Genomic DNA, 25,581 nt, shown 5'->3' with positions numbered 1-25,581 from the left:
GGTGTAAACATGATTTGAATTATAGCACAAATATCAAAAGATGTAGAACTGAATAAGATACTACAAAATGCTTTCTGACGATTAATATATTTATCTTCATTTTTGTTCTTGAAACTTAAATATTTACTGGTTTGCCGAAATGCATGCCAAGATAGCCTGTTCGGGTCATGCTATATGGTAGTAACAGATGACTGTGATTTGTTTCTTCGGTTACACTATTGAATACATTTTCACTACGTTACATCTAATTTGATATGAAGTATAATTCTTCGACTTTAAAATAAATGGATAAAATAATGTTAAATAAGTACTATGGGGAAAGTACTTATATGCATGGAATGACTAGGTATGAATATTTAAGACAAATTTAAAACCCCATTTCTTTATTGTCAAGGATTTATCGTAAACTAAGTTCATCCTTGATACAACATGTTTAATTTTCTCTTTTTCAAAATATTTCTTGGTAGATTAAATTTTGAAGTATATCTAGTTGTTTATAATCATTACAAGGGGGTTACGAAAATAAACAGTCGAAAAAAATAGTGCATATTTCCTGAAGCCACATGTAAAGACTCAAATGTTTGACAAAAGTGTCTTTTTTATTTATTTTTTTATATCGCACATTAACAGAAAAGGTTATTTACAGAAATGGATACAGCCTTTTTTTTTTTATTAATTATACTATTATATCGCTGTTTAAGCAAAACAGCCGCTATTCAATAAAATTTAAATATAAAAAGCATCTCCGTGAACGATAAAAAAATATACCTTTTTGAAAGTACCATAGCAAAGGGAGGACTGACCATCAACCAATCAAATATTATATTATCATAAAAAAGGTTAAACTGGTAAACCAATAAATACTACAGCCTTAACAATTAAAAAATGAAAAGAAAATATTTAGTTGGCAGTTATCTTTCGTTTTTCCAATCAAGTGTCAGAGATCACCAGAAACCTACCTCACATACACATAATGATGTTTGAATAACAATATTCAAAAAATTAAATTTGATAGTAAAATAACCAATATTCAGAACTCCAATGAAAATTCAAATCGGAAAGTTCTTTATCCAATTGCAAAATCAAAAACATCTAACGAATGGAAAACAAATGTCATATTCCTGACTTCGTGCATGCATTGCCTGATGTATAACATATTTGATTTAATCTGGTTTTATCACTAGCTAAGCCTCTCACTTTTATAACAGTCGCATATATTTTTTTAATTTTATTAACAAACAGACATGACATAGATAAAAAAATCAAAATTGGGGCACAGTAGTCAACATTGTGATAATCTTTATCACCATAAAACAAACGAATATGTAAAAAAAGAAAAATAAAATGCCAAAAAGATAACGCACACAAGCAAAAAACCAAGGTACCAGGCTTATCATTTTGTACGACAGACGTGCGTTTAGTCTACATAAGACTCATCAGTGATGCTCAGATAAACAAAAGTTAGAAAGCCAAACAAGTATAAAGTTGAAAGGCACAGAAGACCCTAAAAATGTGCCAACTACGGATATGGTAAATTGTTATCAAAAGTGACAGGATTATAATTTTATACGCCAGACGAGCATTTCGTCGACATAAGACTTATCAGTAACACTTATATCAAAATAGTTAAAGATCTAAGCAAGTACAAAGTTGATGAGCATTGCCTGAGATAAGAAAATCTATAGTATGTCGAATAATTAACACTTTTGCAAACAGTAAATTTATAAAAATGACCAGGCTGGTGATACCCTCGGGGACGAAACAAAAAATTACCATAGCACAACAGCACAATGGCGGAATGTATAAGTACCGAACCATACCAAAAATGAAATTAGAATAAACTTTAAATGTTAATAATTTACAAAGACACATAAAAAAGTTTAATAACAAAAATAACGGGCTCTGACGAAAATTCTGACCCAAAAGTCTCTGAACAAATGGGACAATCAGTAGATCATCCATATCAAATTAATGATCAATAACTGTCATATTCAAGTCTTGTTACAGGCATTTTTTAACCGAAAGACAATTTTTTTTAATCATAGCATAAAAACACAATGCCGGGAAGTACCGATATTGCCAAAGAGGGGCGAAAGATACCAGAGGGACAGTCAACCTCATAGATCGAAAACAAACCTACAACGCTCTGACCTCTCCAAAAAAGGACATACACACAAATAATAGTACATAAGGCATACCATAGAAAACTAAGGACCCTCCAAAACCGGGGGTAATCCCTGGTGCTCCGAAAAGGGAAGCAGATCCTGCTCCACATACAAAAGAAGTAATAATTAACAAAGACAAATAAAGGAATGCAATAACACGTTATTTTTATGTAACAACGTCATTACTTAAACCCATACTTCAAGACTATCATAAAAGAACACTATAATAAGTAATAAATTTGATAAACAACATCAGTACATATAATCTATGATACTTCAAGACCATCATGTATAATTTTTTTAGCCATGGCGTTGTCATTTTTTTTTTTGACTTATGAGTTCAAACGTCCTTTTTGTATATATTGCCTCTATTTTAAAAGATCAGTCGGCGAAAATACAACATCTCAACCCTGGTATATATGATGAGTTATTGATAGAGATTAGAGTTTGATCTTGACATAATTTATGGACTTCCTTGTTATGAACTTACATTTGAAGTCGGTATTTTATCGTTTTTTTTAATTCTTTCAATGGACAAAGCTTTCATTCACCAAAGTGTAAATTGTGGCTTCTTTTTTTTGTTGTTGCTTCATGGTAGGAAACGTATACTGCTAATGATTGTGACTATGAAAAAATCGAATACAAAACTACAATATCATTTCAAAGGTGTACGCATACTATAAACACCCTTTTCCTGTTCTTTAATGAGAACATATAAGATAATAATAGGCATTCTAAATATACCCATTTCTGTAACGTATGTCTATTGTTCTAAATGCAGATTATTATTTTCAAAAATCAAATGTCAAATAAAGTTCACATATAATCTAACTATTTAGCTTACATACGCCCTTCCACACAACATTCTTTTTTGAGTGTTGAAAAATTTGTAAACTAACGGACAACTTATTTGGATTCGTGATACCAGTCGATACCACTCGGCCAGAAATGCTGATATAAAACTAATGATAATTTACATTTCCGTCCTTACATGTCCACATATGGTGTTATTGTATTTGTTCCTAAATTACGATGCCTTTAATAAAAAAGGTTTTCAGTTATATCTAATATGGATTATAATTGGTTCTGTTAAACCCTATTTTTTTTGGGTGCTATTTCTTAAATGGGGATACGTTTGTAAATCTTTAAATTTCAACGTTTGAAATTTCCTAATAGAAAACAGGAATAAATTATTCAATTTCAACTATTTATATAAAAAGATCAAACAGTATATTCATACAGGATTACAAAAAAATAATACACACAACACATTGCAAAAGGAGAAGATTTATGAATCAAACATTGTTGAGGAAATATCAAAATCTTTACTCCGGATGCCAGTCTGAACATTGTTTGATTTTCTGTGTGGTATGTTAAACTATAACACTGACGCGGTTTTCGTCTACATAAGACTGACCGTTGGCTCTTTATCCATAATAGAATCCTGTCTAGCACATCACACAAGATTTTGAAAATTATTGGCAAGTGCCACTAATGTGTCTTGTAAACAAAAATGCGCGTCGACGTACAAAGATCTATAAGCCTTGTATCTTTCATGAGTGATATACATTTACGTTTTTCACCACAGTTATAAAACATAAAAAAATAATAACGAATTTGTACACGACAATTGTAACATTCAAGGACTTTCGATTTGTTTTCAGTTGAATAAAATGTTTCCTTATACTACTAGTTTAAAAATCATTGATTTCAAACAGTCTTGCTTTAATTAATTGCAAGTGGTTTAACCTCGCGTCAATATCAACTACAAAAAGATGAAGACCGAATGTGTTGAAACGTTTCAGCAGAATTCACTCAAGTGATCATAATAAAACAATTCAAGAGAGTATAAAAACAAAAGTCTTAAGTATAATTTAAAAGATGAATTATTTAAAACAAGTAATGAATATAAAAAAATGCATAATGTTTAATCAATAACTGTTTCTAAAACTTAAATCTTAACTTACGTAAAATCTATTTACATTAAATTCTACATTTATCCTTAACCGGACTGAAATATCAGACAACTAACATCTACACTAAGTAGGACACAAGATAAACTGTGACTTTATATGATTGAAAAGATTATTGACGATACAAACAATAAATAATGAAAATAGTATGTTATCAATTTTCGCAGAAAAATGATAGGTTTAATTCACTTTATTCGATGTTTCCCAACCCACCCGGAAGTTTCTTTTTTCTATAAATTTAATAATTGTATATACATGTATTACTTATACGATAACATGTAGCAATTACTGAGGTTTCAACGGTGCATGAATATCTCTTTACGCAAAGCCACTTTGTAAAGGTCCATCATTCCGTCAATTTCTCAGCACTTACTATTATATTAATTGTCGCAGTGTGCCTCTGATGACTTATATACTTTGTCAAATTGTCACTCAAGTAGTTTTTCTACATTAGTTTCAATCTGTACAGCAATTCTCATCCTGCAATTCTCTTGCGAAAAAGCTATCCTGCTGATCGTCATTCTGTAAAAACTAGTGGCATTATTTTCATTTTACTTCAAAATCATGGTTTTTGACTGTTTTTTTTTTTATCTTAAAAAAATTAATAAATACAAAATATATGAAAGAGTTCTATCAATAATTGGTAGTGGTATTTTAATGCAGTTAGGTCCTCACTGTCTTTATCTTCATAAGTCAGTTTACTAAATAGTATGTACATCTTCTCAACACGTACCGTATTGTATATGAGAGGGGAAGAACCTAGTAATTAATGTTACACCCCAGTTCTATTGTTATACTTCATAGTTTCTATTTCTAAAAATAGTGGAAACTGAATAGGTCTATTTTTATTATAAAGAAAATAGTATGTAATAATTTTTTGCAGAAAAAAATATCAAGTACACTTTATTCGATATATCACAATCAATCCGGAAGTTTCTTTAAAATCAATAATTGTATATACGTTCATTTTAGATAATATGCTATGTATATTTGCCTTTTTGTGTTTCTGTTTTACACATGACGTGGATCTGTACTTATTCATCCCATCATTGTGTTATTGTTCTATGATAATTTTGTTTTCTTATCTTTCTTTCATTATTTATCTAAATGCTTGATAATCCAATTGATCATATTAAATATATATATATGTATGTATGTCATGATATGTGTATTTGTTTTGATCGTTTAAATCACGTGTCAAACAACCGTATGTTACGGTGTGTTTGATGACCTATATTCAATTGACCTGTATATATGTTTATTTCAATTTTATTCTGTTATTATACAAATCTTATACCACTTCTGTCAAGCTGTATATTATGTATATCTGCCTCTTGTAACAGTGTAAACTGTCAAAGTGTACAATAAAATATTGAAATCTTGAATTCTTGTTTGTGTTTCTTTGTTACATATGACGTGGCTCTGTACAAGGACATCCTGCCATTGTGATTGTGCCATGGTAAAGTTTTTGTGTGCATAATTGTCTGTTTTTAGTGATCAATTCCCCAGCACTTGCTAGTGACATTAATAGTCAAAATGCGCCTCATGTACCGTATAATTTGTACCTTTAATGTCTTACGAAAAATTGTATATTATGAGGAAAATGACAGTTGTTATCTTTTAGTTCGTTTCTGTGTGTTCCATTGTTGTTTTTTTTTTATTTCACATCAGTGTTTTTGTTGTTTGATTGTTTTCCTCATATAGTTGATGTGTTTCTCTTGGTTTTTGTTTGTAACCCGGATTTATTTTCTTTCGATCGATTTATGACTTTTGAACAGCGCTATACCCACTGTTGTCTCTATTATGTCTCCATGATAAGCTTTGCATGGAGTTTTTAATACTGGTATTATAATGGTCGGTTTTTGCAAATAAACCAATCTTTTAAATAACTGGTTTTGGAAGAAGAAAAAAAAAGAAAAAAGTAGGTTGTTTGAAAATAAATGAAAAAAACTCTGTCAATAATTGTAAGTTACAGTGTTACGATAACAGATCTCCGCTGTGTTAGGTTCTCCCATTCACTACTTTAAAAAATAACTGTCACCCTTTTTTAACGCCGTTATTCATAAAAGTAAAATCACAAAAATACTGAACTCCAAGGAAAATACAAAACAGAAAGTCCTTAATCAAATGACTAAATCTGACTGTGAGACAGATAAAAAATACATGTAAATCATTGTCTGAACAATTTCGCTAGTCATATGTGACATCCCACCATAAAAACTCTTTATTTAAAAAAAAGAAGTAACATTAGTGTCTTACTTAAAAAGACTTATAAGTAGGAAAGGGCGAGCAGGAAAAAATTCTCTCTCGCAAATCGAGTATCTATTTTCATTCGATGTATGTTTTATTATATACATTATTCTGATTGACTTCACAGCAATCTTGCGTTATTACTTAATCAACTGCATTACACAATAAAATTTATCATTCCTGATGACACGATGTCCCACAATAAAGTGCCCAGGGTTGAGTTCAATATCGTAGCAGCTTCGTAGCGGCTAAGTAGCTGCTATCAATATCTATGTAACAACTAGTCTATAGCTACACGTTCAATAGTCAAAATCTACGTAGCACTACGTAGCTGCTACGATATTGGGCAAAGGAGTAGGTCCGGTAAGACCCCTTTTTGGCCCTAAAATATGGCAGTTTTACAAAATTGTTAAAATGTAAACTTTTAGTTATTAATTGGACAGTTGAATGCTTCTGCTACATACATATGGGCTGTTTTTGACAAAAAAATCCACATATATCGGGTTGTAGCACCATCAAGTCATGCTAAATTACTGAAATCTGCAAAATTCAATCATTTTAGTTAAATTTTAGACGGTTTTCGTGTAAAACGAAAGTGGCCGCATTCGTGTTCATCCTTAATATTGAAATGTAAGTTGTATTTTATAATAATACATAACATATATAAAGGTTGTGGATGAACACGGATGCGGCCACTTTCATTTTTTACAAAAAACCATCTGAAAAGTGACGTTTTTTGGCATATTTGAGAGATTTTTCTTATTTAAGCTTGAATCGGATCGTTTTTAATGACTAAATTAATTAAAATCTTTCGTCAGATGAAACTGACATTTTAGGCCAAAATGAGTCCTTACCGGACCTACTCCTTTAATAAAAACTTGCTAAAAATCGTGTTTTCATAATCCTAGCTTAAATTTGTGCTTATTTATAGTATAACTAATCGAAGAATTCAAATAGAGAAAAATTTTCAACGAGTGACCGAACAACACATTAATTCACGAATGCGCGTAGCGCATGAGCTAATTATCAGTGTTGTTCGGTCACGAGTTTATTATTTTTCGATATTTGAATTCTTTGATTAGTTATTTTTTTTACAACATTGGCAAATGACTTTTTTTATGAAATTAATGTAGAAAATGTAAGGAACTATATCTTTTTCTACGCATTCACAATTTGCTGTTTTAATCAGACAACTTACCTCTCAGTGATTTAGTTGATTTTAAAGATTTATGTCAAATCCAATATTTTTCGTCATAAATCAGTACATACATGTCATCGATTTTCATAGAAAAAATGATAAGTGAATTATATTCGATGTATAACAAAATCCGGAAGTTCCTTACTTCCTATAAATATGATGGATGCATAAACTACCAAGTATAATAGATACTTAGAATTTGGGTTTTTTCAGCGGATTTAAATAAAAGTAATACCTGTTAATATATGACATAATGTTTTCTAAACAATAAATAAAATCATCATAGATACCAGGACTAAATTTAGTATATACACCAGACGCGCGTTTCGTCTACAAAAGACTCATCAGTGACGCTCGAATCCAAAAAAGTTTAAAAGGCCAAATAAAGTACGAAGTTGAAGAGCATTCAGGACAAAAATTCCTAAACGTTTTCTTTCTATATTGTTTCCTCTATGCAAAAAATTCCAAACCCGTGTTCGATGCTCATCTGACCAGAAACAGAAAATCAGCTACACAAATAACACAAACGTAACATCAATGATACATAAGGACTCACCAGGTACAGTTAGGTCTGCTTCATATCTTGACATGTAGAAATTGACAATGAGGCTCGGTTAAAAACAAAACTTAACAATAACATAGATGATTTAAGGTTTAAATTTCCAATTATGAAGTTTCCATTTCTATATAGCAGAGCTTGCGTAAGAGTAAATATTTCCAATTTTTTGTTTAATCGATTTATGACTTTTGAAGAGCGGTATAGTATTGGTGGCTTTATTTACGATCAAACTCCTTTCACTTTCTCTTCGGAAAACTGAAAACATTAGCAATCCAATATGTTGACTCAATCAATTTATTTCAGTGTTTCAAATAGAAAAGTTACAATGTACAGTTATCTGAAGAGAAAGGCGATATTTTGTCCAAAAAGTGTGATGCAATTTTGTATGGATTAAATGAAGAATTTGATTTTACAAAATTGCATTTTATTTTAAAGTAAATCAAAGTAATGATTAAATTATGAGATCTTCTATTACCAATTTTTGTTTTCAAATCGATATTAAACTTTTTTTCAATATTTTTTTTTTTTTATTAATTTTAGTTGATTCACTGTTACATTTTACATTCTGCTAAAAATTGCATCCACTAAACATACCGCAAAATATGTCGAATATCAGACTATTTATACATTTCATGGGTCGTAAATTGTCATGGAACAGTTATATTGAAAACGATGAATGGCATTTGCCCGTCAAGACTTTGGAGCCGTACGTTTTTGTCTAGAAATCGGAGAGAAATAATTCGCTGAAAACCATTTTAATCGCAAATCCTCGATTCTTTATTGATGTTAACTGACGAATATGAATTGTGTATTCACAAACAAGACCCTTGTGACTATTGAAACATATACATCAAAATACAAAATAAAATATCATTTTAAATTCATTTGTTAGCAAACAATTTAAATTTGGTTAATGGATATGAGCGTCACTGATGAGTCTTATGTAGACAAAACGCGCGTCTGTCGTACTAAATTATAATCCTGGTACCTTTGATTACTAGTTGTACCAAGTCAGGAAATGGTAGTTGTTAACTTATAGTTTGTTCCTAAGTGTGTTACATTGTCGTTTTGTTTTTTGTTGAACTTAAGTGTTTCTGTTGTTTTCATCCTATAGTCGATGTGTTTTCGTCGGTTTCAGTTTATAGCCAGGATTTGTTTTCCCAATCGATTTATGACTTGCGAGTAGCGGTATACTTAGACTGGTTCCCGATCGCAATATTAAGTATGTTACACATATACCAATATAACGACCGGGACGAGCTTAACGTTACCTTGAACTTGTTTACAACGTTCTTCAATATCGGAGGTATTTCGAAGTCAAACGTGCACCAGCTGATATAAATGAATGCTTAGGGTGGGAATCGATCCCACATACACCAACTCTGTTGTCCTATAATATTAAATGAACTTATTATCCTCATCTTTACAACACTTTAAATAACTAAGTTTGTAAGGATAATCTTTCAATCAGTTTAATAGAAGTCTGGAGCTGGCATGAGAGTGCTAGTAGTCTTGTTTTTTATGTATAATTGTCATTTTGTTTATTTTCTTTGGTTACATCTTCTGACATCTGACTGGGACTTTTCTTGAATTGAATTTTAAATGTAGTTTTGTTATGCGTTTACTTTTTTACATTGGCTAGAGGTATAGGGAGAGGGTTGAGATACCATTAACATGTTTAACCCCGCGTTTTTCTTTTTGCACCTGTCCCAAGTCAGGAGCCTCTGGTTTTTGTCAGTCTTGTATTATTTTAATTTTAGTTTCTTGTGTACAATTTGGAAATTAGTATGACGTTCATTATCACTGAACTAGTATATTTTTGTTTAGGGGCCAGCTGAAGGACGCCTCTGAATGCGGTAATTTCTCGTTACATTGAACAGAAGACCTGTTGGTGACCTTCTGCTGTTGTTTTTTCTATGGTTGGATTGTTGTCTCATTAATACATCCCCCATTTCCATTCTCAATTTTGTTATATTTCTATATTATAATGATTACGGAATAGACACTAAGTGGATATCATATATTAAAAATAATTTTGATAATTATGGTATGTCCAATATATGGAATGCACAGTTTGCTGATAAATGGGTGTCAAACTGTATTGAGCAAAAAATCAGTTTCAGCAAGAATATCTCATTTTCATTTTTTCCTGTGCAAAATTTACAAAAATCTCTCCTGAGACGGTATTTTTGGTCTTGCATACCTACAATATATATACCAGTTTCTATTGCTAATGAGTGTGCACTTATTCTTAATTTAGTGCGTTTGTTTCTAAGGTATTTAGGAATATTTAAGTTTAAATATTCTTGTTGTTTAACATGTTTAAATTTAGTATAAATTTTACTAAAAAATTAAAGTTTACCACAGTTACCATCTTTTATCTTAGAAAGTTCAAAAATAATATTATTTTTGTAGAAATCTTCTAGTTTCTGTTTAAAATTACTATTACAAAGCTTGTTTAAGGGTATTCCAATAATTAAACAATAATATATGCAATACCCATTTCCATTCTCAATGGGAGGATACAAATCTGTGGAGACATCAAATGTCACTAATTTTTTTTTAATTTAAAATCTAATGGATAAACATGTTCGCCTATATGGTACTTTCAGTTTCAGTTATGCAACAGTTTGATTACACCAAGCCGGGCAAGCCCAAAGATTTGTATGGTTACCAACAAGGATTTGAATGGTTACTAACAAGGATTTGTATAGTTAATAAGGCAGCAATCATTTGATTTTCTACGGTGGGCTATGGATTTTTAGGAAAAAAAAGTTTGTTTCCAGTTTTTGGAGAAAAATAATTTGTTTTTGACCCTGAGAAAAAAAAATGTTTGTTTCACCCTAAGCTGCCACTATATGTTATGCTAAAATTGAAAGAAAAAAATGTTTTCAACTTGTCGCCAAAAAAATAGATTGTATTTCGCCGAGGGCCAAAGAAGTTGTCTCAGGAAAAAAATCCATAGCCACCCCCCAAAAAATCAAATGGTTGCTGCCTAGCTAGTTATACAAATCCTTTTCTACACAAGGATTTGTATACCTTGTTGTTAATGTTTGTGTCATTTTGGTCTTTTGTGGATAATTGTCTCATTGGCAATCATACCACATCTTCTTTTTTTTATACACCCATAGTAAATTTTCAGGTGCAAAAATGACCATACATGCCATATTTGTAAATTCCCTCTAATGAACAGATGATCCTCATTCATTTGTATAAGTACAATATGGACTTTTTCCCACATAAAAATGTATGCCATATCATATGATAATAATTCTGCTTCAATACTTCAACATGTTCAACACTTACATTGTAGCCCACCGTCATATGATTCAGTTATTGTTAAAATATTGCGATGAATTCACTCTTCTTTCTTTCTTGTCCAATAGTTATCTACTGCTATTAAGCCTTACACGGTATAATTTACAGGTCGACATTGGTCAGACCGCCATAACAAGTCCTTGTCGTATGAAAAGTTGAATGTGCTTGGAATAAATCGTTTTCACATTTTTTGTCTGTGTCTTGATTTGAATCATTTATGTCTTAAATCAAAGAAAATACTTTTTTGCAGAAATGTTCAATGTCATTTTGTTATTTCTTGTCTCCTAAGACCAAAATTTAGAGCTTTTGTTTACTTGAGGCGGACTCCCATTTGCCGACTTCCGGTCCATTTTGAAATTTAAATAATAACCCCGTACCGGGACCTCGTGAGAGAGTATGCTAATAGCTAATACCTGGAACGTAGTCCCGGGGACCAGGATACGGTATACTACTGTTACTTTAATTGAGACATTAAAAATATTGATACTAATAACGTTTAGATATAATCAGTTAACCTTTCCAGAGAATGGAACAGAAGATGCAACAAAAAGAAGCTTCAGTCTGAATGTTCAAACAAGAGACAGATACAGGAATATTAAACTATATATGAGTAATATGATGATCACAGTATCTATTTCTGTACTATTTACTATGGAAACATTTTAATTTGCAGTTCTTGCATGAGAATGTGATCCTCTCAATTTGATTCAGACTTGGATGACAGTGAAAAAATGAAGATTTTTTTACATTATTATAGTTCCTCTGCATTATTCAATAAACACACACTTACGATTATTTTTGTATACACGTGAGGCTATCATAGCACCTTCATTGTGTGTACACGAAGAGCTTAATTCTAGTAGGACAGACAAGAGTGATAATTGTATTTGTCATCATTGCATAAGACATGCAAGCTTGACATGTTCTTCTGGGTACAGTTTGTCTTCCTTGAATTCCTCAAAAATAAGGAAACCACCATTTATTTTTGAGAGATGTAACTGAAGCTTTGTCAGTATTATCTGATAATAATTTAGGATATAGCCAGGAATTATTTTCAAATAGTAAAGACATTAGAAGGGTCAATGGTTCTGATGACTCATTTTTATTACTATAAAATAAATCAACAGATACCCTCATGATAAAATTACCACAAAAGATGACACATAGAAACTTCCCCTCAGATGATAGTGATATGACATTGTCAAATGGTTCTGTTGTCTGAGAATGAGTTAAAAGAACAGTGTGCATCACCTACAGATGGAAAATCAAAGAATGTTTATGAATCTTTAAAGGAGAGGAATGATGAGGATTCAGAAAAATGCTTTTCAGAAGCATCAGTGAACATTTTATAGCCTCAGAAAAAAGCAACTTGGAAGAAAAATCTTTGTTTGTCAACAGCAAATTTGAAATCAAAATAATTCTCCTAGTACAAGTAGCTCAATGAATAATTAACTGGTGTGAAGGAAGACAAACCAATCATTATCATTCTGATTGTGATTCCTGATCACAAAGTATTCTTCGCAGAAAATTTCCTAGGCACTAAACCCCATACACGATTCATTTTATGGTTTTTGTATGGAGCAACTTAGGCAGCACTACCATTCATCCGTTCTCCTTCTACTTTTATAAAAATTATGAATCAAATTCTACGCCGAACAAATGCATTTTACAGGTTTCTTACTTTTTAGTTCATTTTTTATTTAACATATAGTATATAGTTATAGGTTGCGGTCTTGTAATTGATTGCTCCATAGGCTCTTATGCAAAGCAGCTGATATTCCCAAAAATTTATTCACAAATGCTACATAGAAAAAATATTTTGTCTATATATCATGCAATAAGTCATGTTATACTATGATTTCATGCAAAAAAAATGACACCTTGCCACGAAGAATTAAAAGTTAATCAATCTCAATGTCAAAACTTCCTTTTTCTACTTTCTGTTTGCTGTTTTCATCCGACCGCAGCATTTCTAGTAAACATGAGATCCTTCTACCTTCTTGTTTTAATTTCTGAAAAAAGATGCCATATTTTTGTTACATTTAAATAGTACTTTCAATTCATCACAAAGTTTTCATCAAACAGTTGAAAGGCATTGCAGAAAAAAATGCAGAAAAATGGGACTATTTTATTACACACCATGATTTGACATGCACCGGAAACTGAATATGTAATTATTACAAGACTGGTACCTTTACAAGAGAGATGACATTTCATTTGAAACTTCTCTTTGAAATACAATAAGTTCAGATACCAATTGTTTTCCAAAAGTGGTGATTTGTATACAAATATAAATAAACTCATCATAGATACCAGGACCAAATTTTGTAAATACGCTAGACGCGCGTTTCGTCCAAAAATGTGACGCTCGAATCCAAAAATGTTAAATATGCCAAAAAAGGTACGAAGTTGGGGAGCATTGAGGACCAAAATTTCTAAAAGTTTTGCCAAATACAGCTAAGGTAATCTATGCATGAGATAGAAAAGCCTTAGTATTAATTGTCACACAACAAATAAATTATTATCACGTTTCTCTTTTCACTTTTGGAAATAACTTCATTGCATATTTTAAAACCATTTCCATTCATAAATTGCCTTCTTTGTTTTGATTAAATGTGATAGAAAAACATGTTTAGATGTATATATTGAGTATTAGAAAAAGGGCATAATATGTGCACAAAAATTTCATAAAACAGGTAAAACATTAATAAAATTTCAAGCATATTTTTAACCAATTACAGCACAGTGTTATGTAAAATACTATTTTGCAGGATTCATCATCACTTTCTGCATGCTAATATTATTGAAAAGCATTTGTACACAGAAGCAATCAACTTATAGTTCAAGTGAAGTTACCTATTCTAAGGTAAGGAAATAATTATGATTAAGGTTTTTTTTCTTCAAAATATGTATATATATATATAATGAAGTTCTAATTTTATTATGCTTACAATTTGTACTATTTGTGAATTCATTGGGCTTTAACTTTACTGTAATGCATGTGCTTACTATAGCTTCAATGTTAAACTATTGCTTTACTGTAATTTAGCTTCATTTAGCTTTACTGTTAAACGTATGCTTGAAAATACATGAACAACACAATATTTGAAAAAAAAAAATTAACATTTGTCTCCTCCTTTCAATTTTGATTTATTTCCCTTGTCTTTGATATGAAACATCAAATATTTTTTAAATATAAACTTATAAAAAACTTAAAACATGAGGAAAATAATGAGTAATTTATGTCAAATCTATTTTTTTTCAATAAAATTCAGGCATTTATCAAATCAACTGTCATTTACAGGTTTAAGTTAACTGTATTTGCTTCAGTTTGTATTTTATAATGTCCTTTTCATTTACATATGTTCTGTGTTTATGTTTATAAAACTGAGAATGGAAATGGGAAATGTGTCAAAGAGACAACAACGCAACCGCAGAACAGACAACAGTAGAAGGTTGCCAACAGGCCTTCAATGCAGCGAGAAATCCCCGAACCCGTAGGCGTCCTCCAGCTGTCCCCTGAATAAATATATATATACTACTTCAGTGATGATGAACGCCATACTAAACTCCAAATTGTACACACGAAACTATAATTAAAAATAATACAAGACTAACATAGGCCAGAGGCTCCTTATTTGGGACAGGCGCAAAAATGCGGCGGGGTTAAACATGTTTATGAGATCTCAACCCTCACCCTAAACCTCTAGCCAATGTAGAAAAGTAAACGCATAATAATACGCACATTAAAATTCAGTTCAAGAGAAGTCATATTCTGATGTCAGATGATGTAACAAAAGAAAATAAACAAAATGACAATAATACATAAATGTTTATGTTCTTGTGATATAGGGTCTGTACACATTTTAATTTGCTTCGTGTGCTAATCTTGCAGCTACATCTTTTTTTTGTTTAACAACATAAATAAATATTTATTTCAAATATTGGCTTGTTACATTATCATTCAAGAGTCCAAGCTCCTCCTGATTTTCCCTGTTACAATCCACTTATCACTCAGGGTAGTGATTAGTTGCAAAATACATATTACATTTTTTACATCATATATTTATATATATTAGATAATATCACTTAATCACATAATATGACTATTCATATATTTTCTAATAGTTGCTAAAATATTACTTTTAATTTTCAAACATACTCTTCTATTGAACTCATTGCGAAAAATTGAGTAAACATTGACATTTTTGTCTTTTGATCAGATATGTAGTTGGCTTTATAAATTGAAAACCCCACAATTGCTAAAAAATAGTTTAAGTCAAAATATTCTTCTTCAGAAGTTTTATATCCAAATACTAAGTATCTTAGTTTTACCTTAAAAGTTATTTTACTATTATTTAAAACTTCATTTATTTTATTCCAAAAAAGTTTTAAATACGGACACAGTATAAAGAAGTGATCATAATCTTCTTCTTGTGTACATAAATTACAAGAACTATTGTTTACAATTTTCCACCTGCATAAAAGTTTCTTTGTAGGTAGAATATGTTGTAGTTATTTCCATCTACATCTTAGTTTTAAGATAACATAAGATTAAGATGGCACTTTTTCCACCAATCCCATTCAGGGTTGACAAACTTACAAATCATATAAATTGATAGGGAAAAAAACACGTAATAATAATTTCTTGCGTCCGTTGCGCTTTTCTAGATTTACCTTCATCAGGAACGCTTAAATCCAAACATTTGAAATCCGATGGATGTATAGAATAGAATAGAATAGAATATATTTTATTTCCATAAGAGGTACCCTCAAGGGGAATAGTGCATATACATTCATGACAATATATAGTTACAAACAATTACAAATACATTAAAGCAGAACAACAAAACAGTATGCTTTAAAAAGTTAGACATTTTAAATATTACTTACAGTATCCCAGTGTTATATTATAAATGTTTACTCAAGGCAGGTGTTTCGATAAGAAATAGCCAAGTTGTTTTAAAATATTAATAGACTCACAGTTTAATAGCCAAATAAATTTATTGACCATATCCAAGGAGTAAAATTTTTTACATTCTTTAAATATCAGATCAAATAACATGTCTCTATCATTAGAGTATACAGGACATTCTATAAGAAAATGAAGTTCATCTTCCACTTTATTTAAATCGCATTTATCACAAATTCTTTGATAAACTTCTAATTTGGAATATCTCCCAGTTTCAATTTTAAGTCTATGAGATGAAATCCTGAATTTTGTTGTATAAGTACCGAAACAATTAAATATGTAGCAAACACCAATTTCAAAGTCTTTGGTTTGACCCTGCTTGTGGTCCAAAGTCACTGTTGGCAAATCACTGTTGGCAAACGGGCTACCACAAGACAACTGATGCGGTAATAAAGAGAGGACATCATTATTATGGTATAAAACCTTTTTGAATAGTTAGTAATACAGAAGTTGAACTACTTAAACCAATCTGCCACTAACTAATACTGGTCATTAAGTCATCAATATCAAATAATTATATCAGTTTTAACATGGTTAAGATATAATAATCAATGCTGAAAAAATACTGCATACAAAGGGTGTAACTTATATACTCATATAGGTACTATAGACATTTCATGTGTTACTGCTGAACAGTATACTGAAGCCACTGTTGAAATGCTTGATAATTTAAGTGCACCCGAACATCCTATTGTATCCAAAATAACAAATTTTATGACTGATAGGAGCGCAACAGAAATAAAGACCAACAGATTAATAAACAACGTCATTAAATCATTAGAAGAAGACAAAAAAGACATCATCATTTCATTGTTCCGTTCAGCCTCTTCAACTCGACAGATTTGTTTTTAAAAGTCATGGATTACTTTTTACTGAACATTTTCTACGTTGTGTTTCTAAAAAATTTTATGATGACAAATCCAGATATACTGTCATTTCACAACATTTTTAGACATGGTGGGAATTTCTCATATACCGAGAATGACATTTAGAGACAACGGATTCAATTATTATTTCTACAATGCAGCTGCAACTTTTCGATTCATCAACATCTTTACAAATATTTAACTTCATAAAAAATTCATCCGAATATTCTTCACAATTTCCATCATACATTTTTTGAAAAACCTCAACTTATATTTGATAAAAAATTACAAATATTTTAATTACAACATTTGGAGACCAAAACAAACACAGAACCCGGATTTAGATTATAAAATATTCGAACAAACTGAAACTAGTAATCAGTACACTGTTTAGAAGTCGTTAAACAGATTTGTTGTAATTTATTAACTAAAAGCAAAAAACTCTTTGGCGATTTTTTAAATGGTGGCAAATATTCGAACCCGCAGAAGAAATGATTATAACTTCAATATAATTTCCAAATAATATTTCCACAATGATTTCACATTAATTTTAAGAATAATGGCACTGCAGATTGGTTGATAGAAAAAAACAGAGGATCAGACATATACTCTTATAGTTAAATGCAGAAAAGGGGGAGGAAAAAGACAAAGATACATCAGAGATTTCATTAAAATTTACATTGACATATCGACAATTATTGAAGCCAGAATAAAAGAAAAGGAACTTATAAGAGAATTCAAAATTCTTGCTGAAAAGTATTTTCTTTTTGGAAATCAACAAATTAGGCGGAAAATGGACAAAATTAAACCAATTAATTTTTCAGTATTTACAAAACCAAAAAGGCTTAAATTAAATGCCATTAAAGCACAAATAACGTATGGAAAAGAAATAGAAATCCAAGAAGTTGAAACCAATTCAAAAACATATTTTAAACAGTCTCCTGACCTTCGTGAGCTTATATATACAGCTGGAACAATCTACTTCTGAAAACAGAGATGAACATGCAGAAGACATGACAACCGATGCTTTTACAATTGTCAATGATAACAATGACAACGACTTTCCAATGAGCATTGCAAGCGATAGCAACAACAATGTCACATGTATAATGCACACGTCCATACATGAAGTACAAAATGACAACGTTAACCTTCCAACAAACTATGTAGGCAAACATATACAATTTGGAGTTTATTATGGCTTTCATTATCAATGAACTAGTATATATATATGTGTTTAGGGGCCAGCTGAAGGACGCCTCCAGGTGCGGAAATTTCTCGATGCATTGAAGACCCATTGGTGACCTTCTGCTGTTGTCTTCTCTTTGGTCGGGTTGTTGTCTCTTTGACACATTCCCCCATTTCCATTCTCAGTTTTATTCATATATAGGATGAAGGAAGCAACAATCTAACAGTGTATAATGGAAAACTGTTAGATTATAACAGCTCAACAAAAAAAAAAGCTTCTTGAATACCCACACGCGCATGAATTCATCAGCAATGTACTCTGCACAATAATACTCTACACAAATTATTTGATGTCTTCACCCTCATATTTTTTCCATAAAACTAATCATTTAACAGTTATAATGTTACAGTAGGATTTAAAATGACTATGATTACCCTTAACATGTCATAAGGATAAAATCCTAACAATGTTTAATGTCACTATTATGAAGAATACGTGTGATCTTATTTTGATTCACCAAAAATTAAATAGGAAGTTACATCATAAAACCAGATTTGGTTGCTTTTGATTTATACTGCAGTAATTTTTTGACACATTTTATTACCATGAATAAGTATTATCCTAATAGCTGAAAACATAATATGAATTGATGCTTCACTGGTTATACAAATTGCAAGAGGATATTACTTTGTTCAAGCCAAAACTGTATATCTTAATAAAAAGACAAAGAGACATCAGAGATTTCATTAAGATTTATACTGAAATATCAACCATAAATTTATTGAAGCCAGAATGATAGAAAAATGAACTTAAGGAATCAGAAATTCTGCTGAAAAGGAGAAAAATATTTGGAAATCAACAATCAAGGCGGAAAATTGACAAATCAAATCAAATTTATTGAAGCCGGATACCAATTCAAATCATATTTTTAAAAAGTCTCTTTACCTTCCTGAATTTACAGAAAATTTAAAATTTGAATAACCTGAGATCACTCCTAGTTTTTGTTGGGTTCATTGCTTATTCTTTAGTTATCCATGTTGTGTAATGTATACTATTGTTTGTCTGTTTGTCCTTTTTTTCATTTTTAGCCATGGCGTTGTCAGTTTATTTTCGAGTTATGACTTTGACCGACCCTCTCTTTAACAAGTTAAACATTTCTCAGTAAAGAAAAAAATTGTAACTTTAATGTTAAAATGAAGAAACTACCTGAAAAGTAGTTCATATGATTAGAAATGAGAGATGTGCGTGATTACCAATGGGTCAACTCCCCACCAAAGACAAAACAGAAGTTGCTAGTGGAATGTTTTGTATTTCAATTACACTGCTTTTCCATAGGTTCCACTTCTACTACTAATATTTCAAAAGATTTTCAATTATGTGTCAAGCAAAAACCAAAATATCAATATTAAAACAATTAATTGAGAATGGAAACAAGGATTTTGTCATAGAGACATCAAAGATCAGAAAACAGTACAATGCCACTGATGCGTTTTCAACGCATTCAGAATATCATGCACCCAGAGGCTGACTTCAGCTGGCCTTAAAAATAAGGTACAATGCATACGTCAATGGTTAAATTCATGATTATATATCTACAGTTACAAACATGTCTTTAAGATCTGAAATAATTTAGGCATAAGTGGCAATTTGTATTACTGGTTCTTTTGTTATATAGACAAATATATATATAGAGAGAGCCCAGGTGGTCGTGTGGTCTAGCGGGACGGTTGCAGTGCTGCAGTGCAGGCGATTTGGTGTCATGACATCACAGTAGCATGGGTTTCGAATCTCGGCGAGGGAAGAACCAAAAATTTGCAAAAGCAAATTTACAGATCTAAAATTGTTGGGTTGATGTTTAGACGAGTTATATATTACAGATCTAACATTGTTGGGTTACAATTTTAGATCTGTAAATTTGCTTTCGCAAATGTTTGGTTCTTCCCTTGCCGGATTTCGAACCCATGCTACTGTGATATCGTGACACCAAATCGCCTGCACTGCAGCCGTCCCGCTAGACCACACGACCACCTGGGCTCTACAATAACAGAGCTTTCACTTAAGTTTCATGGAAATCGGTGAAAGTGTTTTTGAGTTATTGTCCGAAGTGTGGACGACGGACGGACGGGCGGACGGAGAGACGGACGGACGGACAACGGTATACCTCCCGTCTAAATGACGGGCGTATTAAAATTACTACTGGCTATTTTGAAATCAATTCTGTGTTCCAAATTTAACCAGAGACATATATACACATGTGTTTATATGTTTCTGATTTAACTAAATAGTTTGTAATTAGTTTTCAAACAGATTTTTAACATCCTAATAATCAATATTTTAATCTTTTTTTTTGACAATTAAAAGTTTTCATTAAAACAATGAGTTACAATTATGGTTCTTTATACCTTGATTAAAGTACAACTTCATCTGTAATTTGTAATCCTTTATCTTTCATGCAATTATTTGTACACAAAAAGAGTTCATCGTGAATCATTTGAAGGGAAGAATTAATTAAACAATTTTATATATTTCGTCATAAATTGGTCTATTACTGGTTGCCTTATGTCCAGTGAAAATATTTCATGTATGTAAACTATCCATTAGACTACCTATGGGTACATACCAGGTTTCCTCGAAAATCGTTTTAATTTTAACCCATTTATTTATGCTAACAGAATAAAGGGAAAACGATACTATTACATTTTCCCAGCATTAATTAGGTTTGCCTTTTGTGTACCCAAGACAGGTGAAGGAGGTCAACTTAGAAGGGCTGTGATTGGATGTAAGGGTACAATATATATTTTTTTATTTATCTATCATGAAAAACTGCAGTGTGTAAATTTACAATATAAATTTTAAAACCTATTGAAATATTTTGTATAGAATTATTCGAAAAGGCTTCCAAAACTTCATAAATTTGGTGCAAAATGACGGTGGGCATGGATAACATAAACAAGCTCGGTTGGAAATTGGTCAGGGTACTATATGGCTTCAATTTTTAAAATATAGTAATAAAGTACTAACTACACACATAAATGTTTTATCCAGGTCTTTATTATAAAAACTGGAAAACTTAGAAAATGTTAGTTTGACGTAAATTTTATATAAAGGTTCTGTAACAGGAAATCACGAATTCACCAACATTCCAACTGACTTCATTTTCAGAAAACGACATCTGTATCAAACATAAACTTTTAGCTACTTCGTTACAAGCAGAACCAAGCACATAGAAAGTCCCAACTATGTACTGGCTTCCGAAGCTGCACAAAAACCTTACAAATATAGATTTATTTCATCTTCTAGCCATTGTTCAACTACTAAATTGTCTGTTTTACTTACTAGTAGACTTGGTACAATAACTCAAAGAGCAGAATGCTCTGAGGGATACGATTGCCATAGTTTTCATTGACACATGTATAGCAGTTCTGCCAAATTTTCATTAAACAAATGCATGAGATTTGGCCAAAATTGAAAAGATCAAAGAATACTGCCGCAAAAAAGCATGAACATGCGTGAGTCTCAAGCATTTTTTGCCAGTAACCCTGGTATAGCTGGATAGTATTATTCTCTTAACTAATTCAACTGCACATGCAAAATGTAACAATCTAAATAGTCACTCAACTTAAAGAATAGCCAATCCCCGTTACAAGTGTATGAGCCATGTACTTATTGTGTTTTATCGAATTATAGTTATCCTGTACCATTGTAAACTCATACCACTAAAAAAAAAAATTGTACCAATGCAAACTCGTACCATTGCTAACTGGTACCAACTTATTTAAATGCATTCAATTGGTTTTAAATGATGAATATACATGATATACGTTACTTTCACCCAATACCTCTTAAGTCTGTAAAATGTATATAATTTGAAAGTACAATGACCAATTTGTAGCTAATGTTCCTTGTATATTGGATAGAAAATACTGTGGCAGATGTAGATAATTAGGCAGCAACCATTTGATTTTCGTGGGGGGGGGGGGGGGGGGGGGGGGGGGGGGGCTATGTTTTTTTTTGGAAAAAAAAGTTTGTTTCAAGGTTTTGGTGAAAAAAATAATTTGTTTTGGACCCTGAAAAAAAAAATTGTTTGTTTCACCCTCAGCTGCCACTATATGTAATGCTAAAATTGAAAGAAAAAAATAGTTTTGGATTTGTCGCTTAAAAAATAGATTGTTCTTCGCCAAAGGCGAAAAAAAAAGTTTGCACAGAAAAAAAAAACATAGCCCCCCCCCCCCCCCCCCCCCCCCCCCCCCAGAAAATCAAATGGTTGCTGCCTTAAAGAATAAACAGTTTCACCCGAAGAAAATTTTTCATGAATAATTAAATCTTAGCAGTTAGTCAAAATGATTGCCAAAATTATTTTTACTGTCTATAAATAACAATGAAATGTAACTGATTCCAGTTAAGGGGGTCCCCACAAAAAAAGCACATGGCTTTCAACAATTGTAAACATAGCATTCAATTTGTGATCATGGATTACAGCTTGAATTAACTTAAATTGGATATATATATTTTCAACATGTTCAATTTTAATAAGGTACAGTTTAATAAAGCAATGTTTTAACTTTCCTCTGGATTAAGTTCTACAGTGGCGGAGCCCGCTGACTGACCAAAGAGGGGGCCCGCTCCAGTCATGCTTCAATGATTCCCTTTATAATCAACCAAATTTTTTCCACGAAAAAGGGGGGGGGGGCCTGGATCCGCCTATGTTCTAGTTTGAAAGATCAGTTAAAACATTAATGCTTTAAAACATTCTTTATTTTTGTTTAAGTTTTCATTTAACTCCTGTGTAAAATTCAAGTAATTCAACTTTATTTCTATTAAGTTTACAAACAGAAACCCATAAAACATCATATTTTTTAATATATTTTTCTGAATGGTACGACTTCCCAGTGGTACGAGTTAACTTGCTTTCGTATCTTATCACCGTAATTCTAGGAGGAACCCTAAACTGGACCCCATTTTTCACTTATCGCTACACTGACCTTCGGTGCGAAGCTATAGAACGGCGGACCAGTTTAGGAGGAACCCCATTCTTACTCTTTAATTATTGAAGTTCCTTTGGGTCAGAGGGCATGACTCTTTCCGTACACACTCCTCTGTTTACATTGAGATCGTTCTTAATATAATACGACGTTTATGGGCATTAACGAGTTAATTCTTCTTGACGAATACTTCGAAAAGGGAGACAGCTCCAAACGATAATTGTGCGAGTTCGTGGTCTAGTGGTTAAGACCGATGGCTACAGTGCTAAAGGTCCCGAGTTCGATTCTCACTCGGGGTGCTAAAAAATCAGTTCATCAGAAGGGTAATTTTCACCCTCTCACACACATCTCTGGTACCCAGACCGGAGTTTAAACTAGAATGGGTACTTTGGGGGCCTCGGTTGGTCAAAGTTGTCCCCTACTTCGACCTGGAGATCAATCTTCTGATATCTCTCTGGTTTGTCTGTTTCCACCGAGTGGCCCGGTGGTTCTCTCCGAGTTCTTCGGCTTCCTCCACCATAATAACAGACTTCCCTGTGTCTCCTAACACTCCCGCTGAAGTTGGATTGGAGATTGTCCTGGTGGTGGGTTGTATATAAGTTAGTGACACATCTCCATTAATCCTGATAGGGAGTGTACACGGATTCCACTGTACCCTCGCAGCAATCGAGGAGGTGTTCACGGAGGGATCTTCGTACATACATACATACATAAGGAAGATTCCATTTCTGCTGAAGGGGTGTTATAGGTTATTTTTACGATGAAAAATTTATTTTAATTTAAATTATGCATATGATTTAAAATTATGCAACAACAATAGCCCTCCATATGCAGACAGACATAGAAAGAATCCCATGAGTTTCAAATTAATCAATGAAACGGGGAATCACTCAATCTGATACCCCTTGAAATCAGGAAAACTACACGCATGTGGGGTCTCACTAATTAGCGACAAAAACCGTCAAGAAGCGACAAGAAGAAAAAAATATAGTGACAAAAAGTAACAAGAAGCTATTTAGCGACAAGAATACATTTTGTTATCACATACATCAAAATATTTTTTTAAGGATTATATTGAAAGATGAAGAAATAAAAAAAAAATTGAGGAAGAGATTGTGTACTTTTTATTATCATATGGATAGATGAAGAAATTAAACATGTGTAAGTTCCCCCCCCCCAGAAAATCAAATGGTTGCTGCCTTAAAGAATAAACAGTTTCACCCGAAGAAAATTTTTCATGAATAATTAAATCTTAGCAGTTAGTCAAAATGATTGCCAAAATTATTTTTACTGTCTATAAATAACAATGAAATGTAACTGATTCCAGTTAAGGGGGTCCCCACAAAAAAAGCACATGGCTTTCAACAATTGTAAACATAGCATTCAATTTGTGATCATGGATTACAGCTTGAATTAACTTAAATTGGATATATATATTTTCAACATGTTCAATTTTAATAAGGTACAGTTTAATAAAGCAATGTTTTAACTTTCCTCTGGATTAAGTTCTACAGTGGCGGAGCCCGCTGACTGACCAAAGAGGGGGCCCGCTCCAGTCATGCTTCAATGATTCCCTTTATAATCAACCAAATTTTTTCCACGAAAAAGGGGGGGGGGGCCTGGATCCGCCTATGTTCTAGTTTGAAAGATCAGTTAAAACATTAATGCTTTAAAACATTCTTTATTTTTGTTTAAGTTTTCATTTAACTCCTGTGTAAAATTCAAGTAATTCAACTTTATTTCTATTAAGTTTACAAACAGAAACCCATAAAACATCATATTTTTTATATATTTTTCTGAATGGTACGACTTCCCAGTGGTACGAGTTAACTTGCTTTCGTATCTTATCACCGTAATTCTAGAGGAACCTAAACTGGACCCATTTTTCACTTATCGCTACACTGACCTTCGGTGCGAAGCTATAGAACGGCGGACCAGTTTAGGAGGAACCCCATTCTTACTCTTTAATTATTGAAGTTCCTTTGGGTCAGAGGGCATGACTCTTTCCGTACACACTCCTCTGTTTACATTGAGATCGTTCTTAATATAATACGACGTTTATGGGCATTAACGAGTTAATTCTTCTTGACGAATACTTCGAAAAGGGAG

General features: G+C 32.0%; 1 protein-coding gene across 1 annotated transcript in view; it reads right to left on the bottom strand.

Annotated features, from left to right (window-relative positions):
- The window catches only part of LOC134716417 (protein mono-ADP-ribosyltransferase PARP14-like), a 57,671-nt gene extending 33,499 nt beyond the window's left edge, over nucleotides 1-24,172 (bottom strand). The window contains exon 1 of the mRNA XM_063579413.1: nucleotides 23,895-24,172. Coding sequence (XP_063435483.1) covers nucleotides 23,895-24,172 — 278 coding nt within the window. The remainder of the gene's footprint in view (nucleotides 1-23,894) is intronic.
- Between the last annotated feature and the right edge of the window lie 1,409 nt (nucleotides 24,173-25,581).

This window comes from Mytilus trossulus, chromosome 4, assembly GCF_036588685.1.
Source record: "Mytilus trossulus isolate FHL-02 chromosome 4, PNRI_Mtr1.1.1.hap1, whole genome shotgun sequence".
In the NCBI taxonomy this organism is placed as follows: Eukaryota; Metazoa; Mollusca; class Bivalvia; order Mytilida; family Mytilidae; genus Mytilus; species Mytilus trossulus.
The sequence above is the reverse complement of the archived record's forward strand: the minus strand, read 5'-3'. Positions and strand labels throughout refer to the sequence as shown.